Source organism: Pseudonaja textilis, chromosome 6 (assembly GCF_049901715.1).
Source record: "Pseudonaja textilis isolate UNSWEBS1 chromosome 6, rPseTex1.2, whole genome shotgun sequence".
Taxonomy (NCBI): Eukaryota; Metazoa; Chordata; class Lepidosauria; order Squamata; family Elapidae; genus Pseudonaja; species Pseudonaja textilis.
In genome coordinates, this window is record NC_141995.1 from 14,345,531 (window position 1) to 14,368,164 (window position 22,634).

At 37.3% G+C, this 22,634-nt stretch overlaps 1 protein-coding gene across 1 annotated transcript in view; it reads left to right on the forward strand.

Annotated features, from left to right (window-relative positions):
• Positions 1-22,634, forward strand: part of GRID2 (glutamate ionotropic receptor delta type subunit 2) — a 1,009,897-nt gene that overhangs the window by 837,552 nt on the left and 149,711 nt on the right. The window contains exon 13 of the mRNA XM_087935906.1: positions 15,432-15,627. Coding sequence (XP_087792032.1) covers positions 15,432-15,627 — 196 coding nt within the window. The remainder of the gene's footprint in view (positions 1-15,431; positions 15,628-22,634) is intronic.

The following is a 22,634-nucleotide window of genomic DNA, read 5'->3' on the forward strand; positions in this document are numbered from 1 at the left end:
ACCTAGAAGCGCCTGGGTACTTCTGACATGAGTGTAAAACTCCCTAAATAAATGCATTCTATTTTCTTATACCACAGTTCTCATTAGACTGAATATCTCTGGAAAACCTTTGAATATCTCTGGAAAGCCTTTGAAGCCTTTGGCAAATGGCTATTTATCGTGTGATCTTTGGCTCTGATTACTGCAACTGAATTCCAATAAATTTATTATTTTTTCCAAAAGGAAAATGAACTGTCCTTTCTACTGTTAATTGATTTATCCAAATCTCTAAGCCACCCAGCAATCATTCAAATGTGTAAGCCACCCAGACAAGGCAATTCTTTTTTGTAATTCTTTTTGTGCCCTGTCTGTTTGGGCTGTATTAGAATTAATTCACATAACCATATAACTATAGAAAAAAACAAAAGGAGAATAAAATTGCTTAGACAAAGCTTTATATGAATAAATGAATGTGTCATAAATAAATGTGCTTTAGAATAAGCAATTAGATGTTCATCCTCATTATTGAATGACTAATTGTCTCTGTGCAGATAGTTTCCAAGTTATAAGACAAACTTATTCATTCTGCAGGCATGTTGTTGTTTTATACATGCCACTGTAATACATAAACTTAAATGCACTATTTCTTTTGGGGTGAATTGTTTTAATCTATGTGAAACAAAGCCTTTACAATCTGATGAGAGCTATATTGTGCAATTACAAATTGTCAGGAGCTAAATTAGTTTGTATGTTTTTGTTCTTGTTTTGTTGTGCTCTTATTAAAATGAAATGCTCCTGAGTTTCTAATACCCAGCATCCCAATCTTATGAGCCATTTCAATTGCAAGGCTCAGATCACAGTTGCTTAAGCAACATCCCTAAAATATGAAATAAGCAAATGGAAATAAATCAAATGGAGCTGGCACCATTACATTAAGATTCCAACAATTCTTTAAGACATGCAATATCACAAATATTAGCCATGTTAATCTTTATTTTCTTTACACACATATACTTCAATGGAAGAAAGACTAATCTGTCAGGATCACAGGAACCTGAAATAATCAGTGTGTTCCTTTTTACGCAGCGCATAAAAATATTTATCTTCCTTTTCTCATCACAAGCTGGCATTCTGTCTCTATAACCTTAGAAGTTAGATCCAAAACAGAAATAATTAAGTAAAGGGACTAAAATAATATTTGCTCTTGTGGGGAAAGTTTTCCCCCAACTATGCTGCCAGTTATATGAAGAGAAGAAAGAGAAAGAGAAAGAGAGGAGAAGAGAGGAAAGGAAGAGGAAAGGAGAGGAGAGGAGGATATTGTGTGCTACCAAGTTAGTGCTGAGTCTTGGCAACCACAGAGATAAGGTTTTTCTGTGATGATCTATCTGTAACTTGGTCTCTAAGGTCTTTAATAGCGTGCCTAGCTTCTTGGACGAGAAACAAAACATCTTCAAAGAAAAACAAAGAAGTCCAGTTGTCTCTTGAAAAAGCACCTTTGGGACAGCCACGACCTAGATGACTGAAAAACTCCATTGACTACTGACAAGAACTAACATCTCAGTCAGGTGACAGCTGTAACCAGCAGGCATTCACCTTGTGCAGTAATTGTATCTCTTTCTGAGCTGAAATAACAGAATAACAGAGTTAGAAGGCATTTTGAGGGTCTTCTAGTCCAACCCCCTGGTCAGGCAGGAAACCCTACATCATTTCAGACAAATCTCTTGTCCAATCTCTTCTTAAAATCTTCCAGTGTTGGAGCATCCACAACTTCTGAAAGAAAGCCATTCCTCTGATAAATTGTTCTCAGTGTCAGGAAGTTCTTACTTCTTGGTTGCTTCTCTCCTTGATTAGCTTCCATCCATTGCTTCTTGGCCTGCATTCAGATCCTTTGGAGAATCTGATCAATTGTTCTAACTGTCAGGAAATTGTGAGAAATGCCTTCTCACAATCACTTGTACCATGACCATCTGTCTTTTGGACAATTACAAGGCATTCTACATGGTGCTACCTTTGAAGATCACTAGAAAACTACAAGTAATCCAGGAGGCAGGAACTAGTTATGAACATGTCTTATTTTGTCCATATAACACCACTAGTCTGTGAACTGAACTGGTTATCATTAGGCTTCCAGATAGAGTTTATAGTTTTAACAGTTGCCTACTGTGTATAGCTCATTGTGGCTTGTGATCTGGTTACATACAGAACTCCTGCTATTTTTGCCCACTCAGAATCATTTGATGTTCTGCTTGTCCCAGTTGTAAATGTCATGTTGCAGGATCAAAAAGGCATGCTTTCTTGCCAACTGGATTGTCCTGTGGAGCAGTTTTCTCCTGAGGTCCACATGACTTGAGTGGGTTTTTATAAAGGCATTGAAACTGAAATGCTTTAGAGTACAATGTGGAAATGAGCTTCCTGACAGCGGTTAGTTGTGGTTACTCATACTCAATGCATGACATATATTTTACTGGGAGGTTTGTTCTTTTTTTGCTTGATGTTTTAATCCTATTCTGTGTGCTAGCTATGCAACTCTTCCTAACTAAGGCAGCATACGGGTTTCTACTACATTATAATATATTTATGCTGGTCTATTGAATATTTTGGATTTCAAGGACCAAAATTAATTGAGATAAGTGAAACTTGCATAGAATTATGCTTCTTCAAGTACAGTAGAACCTCTTATCACAATCATAATTCATTCCATAACTTTGGTCACAACCCGATTTGGTTGTGACCCAAACCTAATTTTGGAAATTTGACATTTACCCCCCAAAAAAATGTGCGGAAGGGGAAATTGGGCGTGGGGAAAAAAATTGTGAATTTTTTGGTCAGAACCCAATGTGGTCGTGGTCAGAAGCGTTCATGACCAGAGGTTCTACTGTATTTTAGAGGTTCTACTGTATTTTTGGGTAGGCTGGAAGCAGTTCTCTTTTCATGTAATACCAGGAACTTCCTGCAGGGATAATATATGTTTTACATTTCTCTTCTGCTTTTCTTGTTCTTCTAACAGCTGTTTATGCAGGCAAGATACTATGTTAGATCTTACCTTGATGAATGTTGTGACCATGATGAATTCTGGAAGCAACAGAGTCAAATTGACCAGATGTTCTCGTGAGAAACCATAGAATAGCAGTCATTATCATTAGGTGCCCTGCAAACACACCTGCAATTATAGAAAGCTCTATATGTGATCTGATGTTGGAAAGATCACTCTCAGGAGATGCAAAAGCTTATTAAGAGAATAAGTGGCAACTTGAAATTAAACTTGAATAGCTAACTTTTTTTTACATCCTCCTTCATTAGTTTTATTAGTGTCCTTTTTCGGGACACATTCTTCCTTTTCTGATATACATGGCTTATCTAAATTTTTGAGAGATTGTGGAAAGCTTTGGGTACACACATCAATCCCGGTTCTAAACAAATTATTATGGTGTCCACACTGCTTATGTACAAATAAACCAAATCCAAAGGGATGTTGTAATCTAGTGTAGTTTTTATTAGGCGATTATTTTTCTCTAGCAGCTCCTTCTTGCCTTCAGCAAATTGGCCATTAAGTTGATTTGGCCGGTGCTTTTAAAAAGGCAATTCTCTAAAAGAGAGCAAAAGCTGCCCATCCATTACCATTGGCCTAGATATCAGGTTCATTTTCTGGACATAATTGCTCCATTGGTGGATTGACAGGTCAATTCGGAATGAAACAGAACATAAACTGAAATACATTGTCCTGAATCCTTCCAAAATCAGTCCCATCTCTTAATTAGAGCAGCAAAACCCCATGGATTCTTCTGAAGCAAACCACTGTTTTGATTGCAATCTTTCCAAATTTTGATAGATGATAGATAGAGGTAAATCAATCAATTGGAATAGAGCTGGAAGGTCCTCTAGTCCAACCCCCTGCTCAAGTAGGAAACCCTATAACATTTCAGACAACTCCAGATTCTTCTTAGAAACCTCCAGTGATGAAGTACCTACAATTTCTGAAGACAAGTTGCTCCACTGGTTAATTGTTCTCTCTGTTAGAAGTTTCTCCTTAATTCCAGGTTACTTCTCTCCTTGATTAGTTTTCATCTATTGTTTCTTGTCCTAGCTTGGTGCTTTGGTAAATAAATTGCCCTCCTCCTTCTTGTGGCAACCTCTGAAATACTGGAATACTGCTTTCATGTCAGCCCTGGTCCTTCTTTTGTCTAGACTAGCCAAACCCAAATACTGCAACCAGGTAGAAATTAGATAGATAGACAGACAGACAGACAGACAGACAGACAGACAGACAGACAGACAGACAGACAGACAAATGTAGGTAGGTAGATGGTAGATGATAGATAGATAGATAGATAGATAGATAGATAGATAGATAGATAGATAGATAGATAGATAGATGATAGATAGATAGATAGATAGATAGATAGATAGATAGATAGATAGATAGATAGATAGATAGATAGATAGATAGATAGATGATAGATAGATGATAGATATTAAAATGTCTTGTAATTCAGTCTACATGATACAGCCCTTGAAGACCACTTGAAAACTTCAGCTGGTCCCGAAGGTGGCATCTTACCTGCTCATTGCCATGTTGTACAACTGCTTTAAAGTGATCTGCTAGTTGCCAAGTTGTTTCCAAGTGAAATTCAGAGCCTTGGTACCCTTAAAACATATGGCTTTGTACCTGGGTATCTAACTGCCTGCCTGTCCTAAGTATTCTCAGATGGAAAATGTTTATCAAAGATCCCAGTCTACCAAGAGGGGGCTGAACGGTGAGCATTCGTGATACCAGCCTCCTGAGACAAGAATATCCATCCATGTCACAGTCCTCCCAAGGTAGTAACCACCTGACTTTTGTGGCAGACCTTTGGAGACAATCACAATTGCCTACATCCATATACAGATTTGTATATTTTGCTCATTTGACATTAATCATTACTAATTTGGGTATTGACATTTCTAAAGATTATTTTATTTTATTGTTGTTTTACTATCCATAAACTTCTTGGAGTCCAAGGACTGAGGCAGTAAAATAATTGTGCTCATAAATAAATAATAAAAAGTTAAATAAAATTACTGAGTACCCAATAGGTTATAAACTCCATACTCTCCTACCCACTTAAGAGAAAGGGTAATATACAATGCATATTAACCTTAGTCCCCAAAACTAAATGTACCTCTTTAGAAACAGTACAGCTGATGTCCTGGTTATAAATGCTAGAATTAACTGTTCAATGACTGTAAAACCAGCTTGTGAGTCTCAAAAGACAGATAAGGAGATACTATTGGGCACAACCCAACCAGCAAGTCAATTTTTGTATTGATCTTATACACTTCCTTCGGGAATCTTAAAATGACATATCAATTCAATTCAACTCAACTCAAACCTTTATTGTCAGAGTACAACATGTGTACAATGAGATTGGCTGACATCACAAGGGCGGGGAACGAGATTGGATTGGAATGAAATCTTACTTTTCTATAGGATTTATTGGAGTCTATAGACGTATACTTCTATAACTCAAAATGTAATCCTATGGCTATAGATAGAAGATGGCAAAATAGCTATACTCAATTTGTTTCCTCCAGAAATCCTAGACATACAATCTGTGTTACCTTCCAGCAAGATGGGGTTGAATGCATCTGGAAGATTGCATGGAGCCATTTCCTACATTTCTGTTCAGCTTCTGCAATCTCTTAGGTGTGCATTTTTTTATATAATTTTCTGTTGGCTTTGCCAAAGACTCTAAACATCCCAGCCCTTTTATCTGCCTTTAAGTGTCATCAGAGAGATTTGTGCGCTTGCATAAAGCTAATTTGTGCCAGCAAATTCTTAATGGCTCCTAGCTGTTAGATTGGAGGAGTTCTTCAGAAAGTCTAATGAATGTCATTTAAAAAAAAAATGAAGGCCTGCCTAAGTGGTCCATAAGGATGGGTAAATAAAGGAAAATATGTCAGGTCTGCAGACTTTCAGAGACTGTCTGAAAATTGATTTGAAGCTGGTGGTAATTCAGAATTTCACATATATATAAAGTCTCTAATGTGCATATGCTGATGAAAAGGAAAGAAACAGTAGGGACTGGCACAGAAGCTGTGCAAATAAGATGAAGAAGCTAGAGGACTACCAAAATGAACAAAAGGTTCAGAAAGTCCCTATTTATTAAAATGAAATCTTTCTATGAAAATATATGCAGCGCAGCATGTTCCCTCTCTGTTATTGCAGTATATAAATAATATAAAGCTCATGAAAAGATAGATTAAAAGAAAACTCAGCTATTTTATGCACTGTTTGATGCTGAAATATTGAAATCCGTTTTCTGTTCATGGGAGAGCTGGAGGATTAAGGTGACAGGACCCACTCCACAGAATTCAGTTCAAGGTTTAAATAAAATATCTTTGCACAATATATTTTCGATGGATGGATTTACTCCAGAATATAGGAATTTTATTTTTGTTTCAGTTTGAGCTTCAATTCATACACGCACACCTATGCAGCACACTATTCAAGTTCTATGTTATCCAAAGGAGTAAGGAATGGTAACTCAAGTAAATTAAAGGAATGGGTAAGAAAATATAACTTAAAATATAAATAAAATAAAATGCATTTCTCTTACACATATCCAAACTGGATCCAAATTTCTTTATATCTTTCTCAATTTGCAATCATCCTTCTTTCCACCTGCTCCATGCATTGTTTCACACTTTCTGATCTCTATCTCTCTAAAGTTTTTCTTTGAAGATGTTTCACTTCTCATCCAAGAAGACTTTTCAGCTCTGACTGGATGGTGGGGAATGGGAGAATATTTATATTCCTTACAGACTGCTGGTCATGTGCATTCTTTTAGAGAGTCATTGAGGCCACTTGGAGGTTTATCTGTGTCCTCAGATCAGAGTCACCAACCTTTTGGACCTCAGGGACCATCAAACTCATAGTTTTAGATCCCAGGGATCACTAACTGGTTCTGTGAGCATGGCCTAATTTGTGGGTGTGGCTTGGTGGTCATGTGACTGGCTGGGCATGGCTTGTATGTAAATATAAATATTTATATAAATATTGATTTTTTTTTATAAGAAAAGAGCAACTTTTACCCAAAATCGGGCAAAGCAGGCAGATTGAGTTGCTCACAGAATCATTCAGTGATCTATCTATCTGCCATCGGCTAGCTCAGTCTCTCAAATTTGCTTGCCGTGAGTCTGCACTAAATTTGCTTGCAAGCAAACCTTCAATCCTAAGGGAGTTTTGGCTGTACTTAAAAGCAGAGCCAAAGATCTAAAGACTAGCTAGAAAGCAAAAAATCCAACCATTTCCTGCTTTCTAGCTAATCTAAATCTCCTGGCACAGCAGAACAGATGATGGTCAGAAAAAGGAAAAATAGAAATTTAGCAGGCAAGTTTACTGGGTAAGGAGTGAGTGGGCAGGGAGGGTTCCTGTGGGCCATGTGGGCAGCCACAGCCTTGTGTTTCTGCATAGCCTGGATTAATTGCTTTTGGAAGGTGCTCTGGGGGTGAGATTTCTCTGAGGCCCACCAAAATTTTCTCACGGCCCACCAGTTGGTGACCACTGCTCCAGATCACCTGAGTCATTGAAAAGTTGGAGCTGTGCTTTCTGCAGGAGAGCTGAAGCTTGGATGAGAAGCAAAACATCTTCAAAGAAAAACACGGAAGTCCAGTTCATCATCATCTTTTAACGACCCCATTATCCCTTGTGAGGTAGAGTCTGGGCAACTGAATGGATCTAGCAGAGTGTTTAATGGCCAGATACTCTTCCTGTCGCCAATGTGGAGTTTTGTTCAGCAGATATATTCTCATTGTGCTTAGAGAGAGAAATATCTGCCTCTACCTAGGATCGAGCTCAAAACCTCCTGATTGTGAGGCGAGAGTTCCACCTCTAGGTCACCGCACCACCCACAAGAAAGTCCAGTTGCCTCTTGAAAAAAGCACTTTCTGAATGGCTGGCAGGCAGGCAGGCGAGAAAGAGAAAGGAAGGAAGAGAGGGAGGGAGGGACAAGTGATGAAAAAGAAACTAGAGTTAATAAGTCACTTCCACTTTCTTTACAACAGATAATAAAATCTTATTTTCCTTGTTCCTAAATAGCAATAGCACTTAGACTTATATACCATTTCACAGTGCTTTACAGCCCTCTATAAGTAGTTTACAAAGTCAACATATTGCCCCCAACAACCTAGGTCCTTATTTTACTGACCTCGGAAAAATGGAAGGCCAAGTCAACCTTGAGCCAGTGAGAATTGAATGCCGAACTGCTGGCAGCTGGCACTGATCAGAAGCAGCCTGCAGTACTGCACTCTACAACTACTGTATATGTTATACAATTTCCTTCACACACATACCCTCGTTTAATCCATGTATTCCTTAATCTTCAAATCCAAACATCTGTATATAATTTCTTTCTTAGAAAGCAAAAAGTCCATGTAAAATTTCCACTCTTTTAAAAAAATGCTGGTTTTTTTTTCTTTGACCACACAGGCCGGTTTTTCCATTTCTCTGAATTTTGACATTTTTTAATAATCCATTCTCCACTAAGAGGGATCAGTGGTGGGATTCAAAAAAATTTTACTACTGTTTCTGTGGATGTGGCTTGGTTAGCGTGATGTGGCTTGGTGGGCGTAGCAGGGGAAAGATATACATTACACAAATACCAGTGGTGGGATTCAATTTTTTTTTACTACTGGTTCTGTGGGCGTGGCTTGCTGGGCATGGCATCTCCATTCCCTCCCCATTCGTGGGGGAAGGTTATTGCAAAATCCCATTCCCTCCCCATCCCACTAACCTTCTTTCCAGTTCCATTCTCCTGTCCAGGACAACAAAAGAAGACCCAACCCAACAGCAGGGACTCAGAAGGCAGAGAATAGATGGGGGGCGGGGCCAGTCAGAGGTGGTATTTGCTGGTTCTCTGAACTACTCAAAATTTCTGCTACTGGTCAGAACCTGCTGAATACCACCTCTGAGAAAGATGCTTGTTTTCTTAATGACATTCTACAGCTTGACACAATCAAAGGTCTTTGGCTTTCTCCATTATCAGTGTGAATTAGCAACAATATCTCTTATTTCTCAATTTTTTAAAAACCTGATTCATTACCCTTTCCATCCAAAACTCTAATCTATATCGTTGATATTCAGGATCACCGATGTAAATTAGAACTTTGCTTCTATGTGAAATTAAGGATACATGTGATAAATTTGCACATTCAGTTAAGTTTTCTCTCATTGATACCAGCATGTAAACTGGCCCTCTCCATCTATTCACCCGAGTCTCATTCTCCATATTTGCCTGTATAATTTGCTTAGAATCTTCTATTTTTATTAGCTTGACAAATTTCCTTAGATATTCAATCAATTTCTGTAGCCTTCCCATCAGTAGTGCCAAATTGAAGCTTTTCTGAGTTCAGAGGCCTTTTGGCTGTCTTCATTTATATGATCCCATCTTAGATATCTTTACAGACATCATAGTACTTCTTCTTGTCTCTTTTCTCTCTCTAGTTCTTTGATAAGTTTCTTCCTGTGATTTTTGTCCTTGGCTTTGGCTTTTCTATTCTTGGCAATTCTCACCATCTGTTTGGACATCCAGTTTGTTTTCTTCTGTTTCTTAAAAATTTGGCAGTCTCTTTTCACATTCATTCTTTGAATTCATTCTACAGTTCCCCTGGCTCCCTAACAATAATGTTCAAGACTTCAAAGTGATTCTTGATGTTCTCCTTGAAAATTGTGTGAATATATGCTCAAGAGCATATTATGGAAACCAGCTGTCTTTGTTTCTCAGCTTTAGCTTGATTTGGAACTTTCACATGAGCACTTTGTGATCTGTTCCACATTCAACCCATGGGATTATCTTTGTTGTTACAACCAAGCTCTTCCATCTTCTTCTACCAGCTTGAAGTCTTTGTGCTTTGTCTAGCGATGTCTTTGTGTATTGGAATCATTTTGGTTGTTGGACTATTGTGTTAGCTGTGAAGAAGTTGGCAGAGGCTGATAAGCTATTCTCCGACATCACTTCACTTGCCTTAGCCATACAGTCTAATTACATTCTCCTTCTTATTTCCAACTTTGGCATTTTGCTTACATATTCTGGCAACTTTAGATTGAACTGGATCATAAAGCCTGTCAGCCTTCTCTTTTTCTGCATTGATGGTTGGAGCATAAACATGGATAATCATCACATTAAAGGGTCACCCACAAAATGGAAGGAATGTTATTTGGTGACTAACTGCATCCTGCTGTCGTGGTTACATCTTTTTGACTATGAAAGCAATGTCATCCCTTACTTTTCACAAAGTCATACCTTGGTATTTGTCTGCTTCAAAACTCTTTGAATTTGATACGAGCCTCAGTGGTGCAGTGGTTAGAGTGCAGTACTGCAGGCCACTTCTGCTATTACTGGCTTCCTGAAATTTGGCAGTTCAAATCTCACCAGGCTCAAGGTTGACTCAGCCTTCTACCCTTCCAAGGTGGGTAAAATGAGGACCCAAAATTAGTGGGGCCAATAGGCTGACTCTGTGAACCACTTAGAGAGGACTGTAAAGCACTATAAAGTGGTATATAAGTCTAAGTGCTATTGCTGTTGCTATACTCAATGTGTTTTGATGAGAAAATTTTGTCCCATTGCTTGTCTTTTGTTTGGTTCTTGAGTCGTAAGCTAGAACTTGTTGGTGTTCGTTGCCTCATGGCTCGCTACCCTTCCCAGCCAAAACAAAGGGTATGGGTTACCATTGTCATCTTTCCAGGATGACATCACATTCCCAAATTCCCCTTTTTGATCAGACTTCTGACAAATACCTTCCCAGGTACATTTAAATGGTTTGGCAAGTTTTCGCATTCACTAACTTCTGCCTCTTCATTCTTCCAATCATCCAGGACAGATTCACATATATTTGAATAAATTGCACAATGTCTCTATAATCATTTCCACTTTTTCCAAATTATACCATCGGCAACTGCAACCTTTTTTCAAAATCTTCATGGTCCTAGGGCTTCCCGTTCATTTTTTTTTCCTTGCACACTTAACACTGACAGAATTCATTTAAATGAAACTCTATCACTAATTGTTCTTCCAATGTTTCCCCATTTCAATCCTATTTCAAATGATTGCATCATTTTTGTTTTAATCATATTCTACTGGATGCTTCTGTCTACCCAATTAAATAACTTTTTAAAAAAAAATCTCCCCAAAATAATCTGCATTTTTTCTCAGTGTTTTTTAATCCTAACCGTTCCTTGGTTTTTGCTTTTTACACCTTTGCCACAGTTTAAAAATTGAGTCATGGCACTGGTCTTCTTTTCTTTTGGGTCTGAAACCTTTAACTGCTTATCCAAGTTGCTTCTTCAGTCTTTGCAACTATTTCTCCTTATACACTTTTGGCAAATATATTTCTCTCATTCTGTTACTTTACAGCAATCGTCCTTTCACATACACTTTGACCCACAGCCTATTTCACATAGATACTGTCTATGCCCCGATGCTCATCATGGCTTTAATCAATCAAGGCTTTCATATAATATTTTAATACAATTCTTTAATATAGAGCAGGTTGCTAGCCAAATATCTTACCCAACCATATACAACATTTTTTGCTAGTGGTAAGAACAGTATCAATCAGGTTTGACCAGTATGCCACAACACAAGTAAAGCCCAAAATACATGCTTGCATTGTTCCTTGTATGACAAACTGTCTCTCTTAGAGCAATGCTTCTCAATCTTGGCAACTTTGGAATTCTGGGATTGAAATCTAAGCTTTCCAAGATTAATGTTGAGAAACGCTAATGCAGAGACTATCTTGCAAACCTGTCTCTCACAATATTGAGGGTGTACAGTGCACTGCCACACAATTCATATGTGTGTGTGCGTGTGTTTGTGTGTGTGTGTATGTGTGTGTGTGTATGTATGTGTGTGTGTCTCTTCATATATACATATATATGTAGAGATAGATAGGTGATAGATAGATAGATAGATAGATAGATAGATAGATAGATAGATAGATAGATAGATACACAGACAGACAGACAAGAGAGATGAGAGATAGATAGAAAGAGAGAGGGAGAGATGATATAGGTATAGATATAGCTAGATATAGAGATAGACATTTAAATAAATATAGACATATAGATAGATATATGATCTATTTATATCTGTCTATAGATATAGACAGATATAAATAGACAGATGATAGATTGATAGACAGACAGACAGATGAAATAGGGATATAGATAGATATTGATATATAAATAGATATAGACATATAGATAGAATAGAGATAGATGGATGGATGGATAGATAGATAGATAGATAGATAGATAGATAGATAGATAGATAGATAGATAGACAGACAGACAAACAGACATTGCTCAGGTAGCAAATAATTTTCAATTCTGTCCTTTAAAAATCCAGTTTGATAGTTATTTTTGAGAGATCTAAAGACCAGATTAAAGATGTTAAGATGTTGAATATTTAGACTGTATAAGTGTACAGTTTAGAGATATTCAGCAGTTTAAAATCTACACTTACTACTATATGTGCTTAAAATTTGTATCCGTGCAGTATGAAGTTTTATCCAAACAAATGCAGTTCCACTTTTCACTGAATATGCAGAGGTTTAATAATATATTACATGCATTTTTATTTTATTTTTTATTAGTTTTTTATCCAGGGCTTTATTATTTCATAAGTAACTCAGTGCACCAAACATGCATTAGATATTTGTCTTCTCCTATTTACCCCACAACAATAACCCTGTGATACTGGATATATAATGATACTAAATTTATCAGAAAGGTCTGTGAATATTTGTCAATTGTGCTTTCATTTTCTAAGCTTTCTTTGTTTTGTTTCCCAGGTATAATAATACTACTTCTAATGGGTATCCAAAGAGTTGTTTTATTTTTATTTTTTTAAAAAAACCTTAGTTTGTATTCTTTGATTAGAGCACATTGACAAATGGTAGCCTTCTGTAACTTCTTTCCTTTTCTTTCTCACCTTTATTTCAAAAGAATTCATTGTGATAATTGCTGGTAACATGCAAGAGCTGGTTTGTGCAAAATAGCTAATTGAGTTCCTTGGTTGCAAAGATGTAATTTCTTACAAGAAAAGACAAACAATTATAATTTACCATTGTTCTCACTATCCACATTAACGAAGATGCTTATTTCACTATTGCTTTCTTTCCATGGCCCTTCTATAGATGAAGACAGTAATTACCATGTTAAGAGCAACTTTACTCTTAGATTTTCTCTGGTTCCCATCAAATATGACATCAGATACTTCATGGGCAGATTAACTGCAAGAGATGACTACCACAAATAATAAATGAATCGTGTTTAAGAATGTTTCATGTTTAGGAAGGACCAGGGGAGACACGATAGCAGTCTTCCAATATTTGAGGGGCTGCCACAAAGAGGATTAGGGTTAGGGTTAGGGTTAGGTCAACCTGTTTTCCAAAGCACCCAAAGACAAGAAGCAATGATTGGAAACTGAACCAGGAAAGATTCAACCTAGAAATAAGGATAAATTTTCTGACAGTGAGAATAATCAACCAATGGAATAGAAGTTGCCTTTGGAAGTTGTGGGAGCTTCATCACTTGAGACTTTCAAGAAGAGATTGGACTGCCATTTGTCATAAATGGTGTAGGGTCTCCTGGTTGGTGGGATCAGACTAGATGACCTACAAGATCCCTTCCAACTTTGTTAATCTGTAAACCTGTAAATTCAGCATAACGCAATTACCTTGCAATGACCAGGCCATATTAAAACTTAATATACTAATCCTTCACTGATGCAATTTATCTGCTCTCCACCAGTAGCATTAGCAGACAACTGATTACAGGTAGTCCTTGATTTAAGTCCACAATTGAGCCAAAAAAATTTGTTGCTAAGTGAAAAATTTGTTAAGTCAGCTTTGTCCCATTTTATGATTTTTCTTGCCACAATTGTTAAGTGAATCACTGCAGTTCTTCAGTTAGTAACATGGTTGTTAAGTGAATCTGGCTTCCCCATTGACTTTGCTTGTCAGAAGCTTGCAAAAGATAATCACAGCAATAGTCATAAGTATGAACCAGTTGCCAAGCATCTGAATTTTGATCACAAGATCACGGGGTTGCTCCAAAGGTTGTAAAACTGTGAAAAACAGTCATGTCATTTTTTTCAGTGCTGTTGAACTTTGAACAGTCACTAAATGAACTGTTATAGGTCAAGGACTATCTGTATGTTCACTTTAGTAAAAAAAAAAACAACAACAACCAAGCAGTACATGTCAATTATCAATTCTTGACAGTGAACTGATAGTTGTCTTGTTTGAACGCTCAGAGATCTGAGTTCCCATCTACTTCACCCAAGAAAATCATGCTTTTGTCATTATTTTGTTTGTTTTTATTACCGAAAGCTGTTTCTTTCTTCAGTTATTCACTAATGTTTCTGGTATTTTACTACGTTGAATTGTTGTTGTTGTTGTGGCTTTGCTGCCAGAAGTAGCAGCAATAAAGCTGTTTTGACAACTACAGTTGTATCCAGGGATTTGCTGCCTATTTGTTAACAAGGGGGTCTCCAGCCAATGGAGAAAGGAGGGAAGCATGCATTATTAGTGTAGATAAAGCTGAAGTAAATGAATCTGTAAGACAGCAGACAGCAGACTCATAATACCTATGTACCTGCAGTATGCTGATTTTTCACATGTTACTCCAGCTAATAATTCTGATTATAGAGATACTAAAGTTCAGTTTGCCCTGTTTATTGATGCTTTGTCTCTTTTAGCACTTTAATGTAAGAAATGTAACTTAAGAAATGGTTTGCTGTGTTTATGATATAAACAACCTTTGTAGAGATGTAATTCATCAGGGCTAGAGGAGTGCTTTTACTTTGATGTCCAGAAGCTAAATCAAATAGATGATAATGGTATGATTCCTATTTCTGGTTATTGCTTGACATCTTGAGGACGGCCTGATGGAAGGGTGTCATATACATTTGACAGATAAATGAAACCAATCCATTTTAGCCCTTGCTCTTTTCTTTTGTTGGCTTTCTTTTGGTTGATGCTAGGTTTTAAACTGTCAATTACCATTTCCATTAAAAAAAAAAAACATATCGTAATGCTGAGTCACTTTGGGAATGGCATGTTCCTTAAATCTCAAAAGCAGGATATGAATGAAATAAATAATATTAAACCTTTCCTTCTATGTTACTCTTTAAAAGAAGCTGACCTGCCCTGATTTTTGTAGGTCTCTTTTTAAAAAAAGAAAAATCAAATATCTTTTCTTTTCTCTCTTTTACCCCCTATCTCTGTACTTTCCCTTTTGTCTCAAAACATAAAGGCAGTTCTCCTAGTTTTGCTTTGGCTTTTAAGAGTCATATAAAAACAAAATCAAAATGCCTTAAGAATTGTTGTCATACGTGCTGTCCTTTGCTTGCCAACAGCCTGGAAATATGGAATCAAATAACTTGTGTTTCTTGTCTCCTCTAATATTTAAGGTCTCTTCAAGATCTCTCCTGGCAGACAGATATTCCTTACGGCACCGTTTTGGATTCTGCAGTCTATGAACATGTACGGGTGAAAGGGATGAATCCTTTTGAGAAGAATAGCATGTATTCGAAGTTGTGGCAGATGATCAACCGAAGTAATGGGTCTGAGAACAACGTGCAAGAATCCCAGATAGGCATTCATAAGGTAAAGACAATAAGCCAACCTTTTCCTTGATCATTAGAAAAATCCTTAGGAATAATGGATTTATTTTATAAAGTTTTACCACAGAATTGTTAGGACATGAAAAATAATCACCTTAGAGTGATTTCAGCTTTTGGCTCATTCTGTTGCAGCCTGAAATTGGGACTGATTTATGTACTGTATTTAGTTTAATTTTGTTTTTTGTTTTTTTCAAAAGAAAAGTCAATGCTTCTTTTTTTTACCTTGAAAAGATGAAGCCAGTTGTTCACCACTTTTTTAAAAAAAAACATCTTTGTGTAATTTAGCTCTAGAAGGAGACAGGGGCAGCTATTTACAGATAAGAACTTTGCTTTTTGGCTTAGGACAGTGTTTCTCAACTTGAGGTACTTGTTAACGTGTACTGTGGCTGTTAATATGGCTGGCTGGGGAATTCTGGGATTTGAAGTCCACACGTCTTAAATTTGCTGAGGCTAAGAAACCCTGCCTTAAGATGACAGATTTCACCTATTCATTAAGAGAAGCAAGATTAAGCATGTTGCTTGTGTTTTGTACTGCAGCTTTAGGGCTACCAATTATATTAGAAATACAGAAGCCATGTTCATAAACTTTTTCACAAGCCTTGCCAATTTTCTTTTCCTGACTGAGGTAAAGATCAAGACCTTAGGAATGCCAAACAGCAAGTGAGAAAGAAAGAAAGGACAGTAATCTTAAATGTTCCATTGTGCTTTTTTGAGTTCTACAGCGATAGTGGCAATTTGGCAAACCTTAAAGAGCTTCTTGAATAAGAATGGTTCACCACTGAGCCACCTTGACTATTCCCATCTTGGGAATAGATTCCCATCTATTGCAATGCGCTCTACATGGGGCTGCCCTTGAAGAGCATCCCAGAAGCTCCAGTTGGTGCAAAATGCAGCGGCCCACATGGTTTTGTGCAGACCGCAACATGTACATATATCACCTCTCCTGCGAGAATGGCATTGGTTCCCAGTTTGTTTCTGGGTGCAATTCACGGTGCTGGTTGTCACCTTTAAACCCCACCATGGCTTGGGACCAAGTTATTTGGGGGACTGTCTCTTGCCAGTCACATCTATCTGACCCATCAGAGTGGGGAGGAAAGGAATGTTGCGGGTCCCATCCCCAAGGCAGATACACCTTGTGGGACCCAGAGGAAGGGCTTTCTCTGTGGTGGCTCCCTTTCTCTGGAACATCATTGCCCCAGAGATTAGAATGGCTCCCACTCTAATGAAGACCTGGTTCTGTCAGCAGGCCTGGGGAACCCAGAGTGGGATGGAGCCCATTAAATGGCTCATGTGATCCCTGGGGCTGGGGAGTTGGAGCTGGGGGTGATTTTGTTATATTGTACTATATTAATTTATTTGATTCTTTTTGTTAGTTCTTATTGTTTTAAATGTGGTTTTATATTCTGTGAGCTGCCTTGAGTCGCCATAGGTGAATGGGCGGCAACATAAATTCAATAAATAAATAAATGCACTTGCTTAAAGAGATGAGGAACTGTTTTCCTCTGAGTTGAAGTTAGAGAAAGGAAAGAAAGAGGGGGAGGGGGAGAGGAAGAGGAAGAGGGGGAAAAGGATACAGTTTTCTGATTAAAAAAAACAAGTTGACCTGCTTTATTTTTTTTAAAAAAATGGCATGCTTCAGAGAATCTGAAGTCTGGTTCTCCACAGGTTCATGCTTGCTAAATAACTGATTTTATATATATGTTTGTTTGGAAAAAACTGAGTCCAATCAATTGTTTACCATGATTCACTGTCAGTCCTTTTTGCCATCCGAAGTTTCCAAATTTCTCTTATGCCAATTATTTAGACTATAAATACATGGCACCCTACATTACTGCTTATTCTTCCCCATTCCCTCCTGCAGTTATCTGCGGCAAAAAAACGTATCTTTTTCCCGGTGAATAGACAGAATCACAATGTGCTTAAATAATACCTCAGTACATTTAACTTGGTATACAAAATATTTAACTAGCAGGAAAACTGTGAATTACTGTCAAGTGAAATAAAGCTTTTGGGTTTCACAATAAAAGAAGGTCTATTTTGCAAACCAGGATGTTAATATTCAAGCTACAACTCAGCGGTAACTGAAACACAGAAATAATGGTTCTTCAACTCTTTTTTCTCTCTTTCTCTTCCACCCCCCCACCCCCAATTCTTACTGGGATAAAGAATGACTTCCTTTATTTTGCTGATAAATAACCTTTTAACCATGATAGTTAAATTCTTTGCTTCCATCCAAGCATTATATGGAATTGTCCCTGCTTAGCTTCCAAAATCACGAGGAAATCACAGGATTGTAGACTAGACTGGGAAGTAAAAATCACAAACTTCCCAGTAAATAGCAATAGCCAGTTACTTTTTTAATGTTGTTAACATAGTCTCCATTAATCAAGCTTGATGAATATGCAAGCCTAAGAATTCTATGTATAGTATAGGATCATGATATCTATGAGTAATATGTTTACATGTATTTACGCAGGTAGCATGGCTGTAGTATTATTTATTCCTCTTATTATCTTCTTTAGTCACCCCTTTTATTGTTGTTGTTGTTGTTGTTGTTGTTTAATCTTTAATGAGATTCACAGCGTTTGGGGCTGGTTGGTAGCTCAACAGCTCGAGTACTAACCAAGGACTTAGGAACTGTTCAGGTAGCGTCGGAGGATATAAGCTGTTCCAAGTAGGGTGGTTTTTTTATAGAATCAGGGTATTCAAGTCTGATGAATTCAGGATTTCCAAATAGTGAGGCAGCTATTATTATTATTATTATTATCATTATCATCATCATCCTCATTTTGCTGCTTTGTATGTACACTGAGAGCTTCTGTACTGGAGACCAATTCCTCTAATCACACTTGGCCAAATAAATATTCAGTTCATTTCAGTTCAATACCATGAACTGGAAAGTTATGCCTAACCTTTAATCTAATGCTATCAACATGGATTATGTGCCAGAAGAGCGGGTCTAACTAACATACTTGCTAAATTTACATAGTTGCTAATTGTCTATATAGCTATGGACAATTATGAACAATGATTGTTAAGATGCTGTTAATAGCCATAATCCCCATTCTTTTTCTCTGATGCTGAAAAACTGATTCCTTATATTATTAAGTAGAGGAGAAATTTCATAGAGTCACAGATGCCTGGGCTTGGAAGTCATGGAATGTAAGAGGTCCAGTCTAGTGTCCTGGTTCCTACCTCTATTCTTCATCCTTTGCTGTCTGCCAAGTGCTGTCCATAGTGAACTCTTGGCTGGCACTTATTTGTTTTTAATTGAAGCATCCCTGTGACACAGAGCACTCAAGCACTTTTCGAAATACAAGATTGCAACAATCAGCCCAGTTTTATCCAGAGGTTAAGGAGATTTTTCCCCTCACACTCATGGACTACTGTATAACTGTACAGTAGCACGTTTCCACTTGATTAAAGCAGGTAATGGATGCCTAACTTTAAAGGTTGCCATGGAGTAACACAATTTTCCAAGCCAAGCTACCGCTTCAGATTGGATCACTGCAGAGGTCTGGCTTGAGATAACATTTTAAGATGGAAAAGAGGCACTTCCTATAGGTCAAACATATAAATTACAGTAGAAATAGCATTTATAACAATTAACCAATTCAACGCTGTAATAAGAATTGATAGTTTAAATGGAAGTCTGATTGACCTGTTCTCGGTGCATGAGCAACGTAAAAACTTATCATATTAAACAGCTCTATATCTAAGCCACCAGCTTGCATTTTTCATTGTATAATCACTTAACTGTTAGGTCAACAATCAGAGTTTAAAAAAAGAGAACTGACAGTTGGTCCAGCCATTTTTAATCCAGTTAATCGATCTGCCATTTTCAGTATTATTTTATTGTAATATTTGTTTATTGGTCATCTCCAATGTATTTGCAATGTATATCTTTAAAGCCTAGGTCATGGGTGTCAAACTTGCAACATCATGTTGTCATCACCTGAAGTATCACAACTTTCCCTACCTTTGCTAAAATGGGTGGGCGTAGCCAGCGTGTGATGCATCCAGCCCATGTGCCATGAGTTTAACACCTCTGGCCTAGATGAAAAATGACTCATTAAACAGAAAGAGACAGCAAATAAAATATATGAAACTGGGTTAGGATTCTTTTTATAATTATTTACCCTTGTCCATGTTGGTTTTTGATTAATAAGAACAATTGAACAAATTTAGACTAACTGTACCAGATTACTTTGGTTTCTCTGTGACCATATGTCATACCCCTGTCGGAATCTGATTCTGAGGGGGAGTCCAAGCAGCTGACAGGAAGTGGGAGTGTGGCTCCGGTGGCTGTGGAAGAAACAGGGGAAGGGCAAAGTCCGGCTGGGCAGAGCAGGGAAGAGGTAGAGCAAGGCAGAGGGAATTCAGAGGAAGATCTAGGCCCACACCCCTCTTCATCCTAGGGCATGCAGGGAGGAATGGAGAAGGGAGCAACGTAAGTTGTGTGGCTTACGGGGAAAGAAAGGGCCCTAATTCCCTTCATGAGCTACAGCTTGGAACATAGTGTTTAAAAAAGGGAGATTGTGCACAACAACTTGTTGGAAGCAAATCATGAGTTATCTTTTATTTATTATCTGGGTCCTGGCATCTTCCCAACTGTGTGTGTTTTGTTGGCCTTTGAAGTCTGCAATTCCTTATCCTGCCCTGTACAGTTAATTGCTGCAGCGTGGTTTGTGTGGATTTTTATTTACAGTTTATATATACTTTGTTTTCGGACTGAATTTCCTCCACTTAAAAACTGTTTTGGGGAGAGTTTTTCTCCAGCCAAAGGTAACTGAGTGCAAAGTTGGAGATATTAAAGGGACTTTTTTTTACTTATGTGACTGTGTTGCATTTGTGCCATGCCCTGGGTCATCACCACCAAATCTGACCCAGATATATCCATGAAATTTTGATAACCTAGGTAGGGAACAATCCTAATCTCCTGTCAAGTTTCCTCCATCCAATTGTAGCCTCACACAAACTGCCTACCCATGAAGAGTACTTTAACAAAATGGATGCCTAATAGCAAAGACATTCAATATCTATCAGCCAGCTAGAAAGAACAGCCAAGTGGAATTTTAAAAATAAATAAATAAATAAAGGAGCAGTGACATTGTTTTTATGAATACTGGAAACAAGAATATTTTACTAGAAATGTATCTTTAAAATCAATAAAGTAACCTTGGTGTGCAGGCTTTTCAATCCAAACCATGCTGTCCTATTTCCCCAAGGACTTTATGTTTGTAAATGCAGACATATAGCAACCATGTGTACATATACATATTAAAAGACAGAAGCAAACTGTTTTTGCACCTTATTTTACTTACCTACTTTCAAGTATTTGTTGCTGTTAGGCCTAAGCAACCAGGAATGACACATGAAGTTACTTCTAAGTAGATCTTTTTTGTTGTTTGCCTACAAAGTAGAATCTTGCCAGACTAAAGTAACTATTTGCATAATTGTTAGATATACTCTGTGTATTGCTAGGGGGCAATCTGCCTTCACTCTTTTCCTATCTAGCAGACTTTCGAAAATTCCATTGTTGCTTTGTATTCGGGAAAAAAGCCTCTCCTTCTGAGATTCCAGACTACATTTCACAATTGCTGTAGGTGCAGTGGAAAGGGGTGCATCCCTGGTATTACTATGATTAAAACTAAATGGTCTTTCTAGTCCCCATTTTCAAGATTTCCAGATCTGATGTGGTAATCATAAAATGCAGCCAGCTATATGCCAAAGATGCACATAACACTGTTACCTTCTCACCAAGTGGTACCTATTAGTCTACTTGCATCAGCATGCTTTTGAATTGGTAGGTGGGCAGGAGCTGAGGTAGGAACAGCAGCCTGCAGTACTGCATTCTAACCACTGCACCATCATGGCTCATTAATATAATATATAATATAATAAGCATAATATGCTTCTTTAAGATGATAACCTCACCAATTTGCTCAAACAAGGAATGCTTATTTGAAAGTTGAAAGTTACAGAAGAGTAAAAAAGAACATAAAGAAAGATAGGAAAGAGAGAAAGGTAGAAGACATGTACAACAGAATGGAGAAAGAAAAAAAGTAAATAAAAATATTTAAAGAAGCAACTTCCAACCTTCTTTGCAAAAATTACATGTATCATCTTTTATGAGCCATTTCTAGTTGGCTATCTATAAATCCTAGGGAGAAAAGTTCTGGTTTCAACTGAATATTCATTTGTAATGTTCTCTGCATTATTATAAATATTTGTACCCAGCATTTTTCATTTTTTCATGTTTTTCACATTCCCAACAACAATTAAAGATACCATTATATGTGAAATAATGTCTCCACATTGTTCTACAAAAATTCTCTCTTAAATATAAAGCAATGTGTCTTTGAGGTCTTTCCCATTGATACCTCTGTATGTTGCAACCAAAATACTTAGCCCATTTTATCATGCAGCCTTTAACCTGTTCTTCCTTTGTTGTTTCACTTCACTTCAGCTTTTTATCTTGCACTCTTTAACGTCTTTCATTTTAAAGCTCAACAATAATTTATTCATTTTAGAAATCATATGCTCATCATTTGTACATAGTATCCATTCAAATTCTATTACATGTTACTCTGTACCTGGTAGCTTTTTATCCATGTTAAATCCCTCCCATAGTTGTACATGTGAAAACCACTTAAAAATAAATCCTTTTGTTATCTTCATTGCATCTTAAGTTCTCCATTTTCCTGCATTAACAAATCTTGGTCTATTAACCATTTTTTTTCTTGCCTGCTGTTTCTTTTCTATAAAACACTTCTTGTGTTGAGGCCAAAAGTATTTTCGAGCACAGCTTGGGCTCATATCTAGCCCATTTCTGTAAAATGGGATTCCTAATATAATGATTTTTGAATTCTACATTAACTTTAACTTTATCGTATTATTAAAAAAACATTCATCCCAAACCTCTGTATTCTTCCAATACAAACATTCTCTTATTTTTAGCAACATCCATTCTTTCATCAAAACCAAACA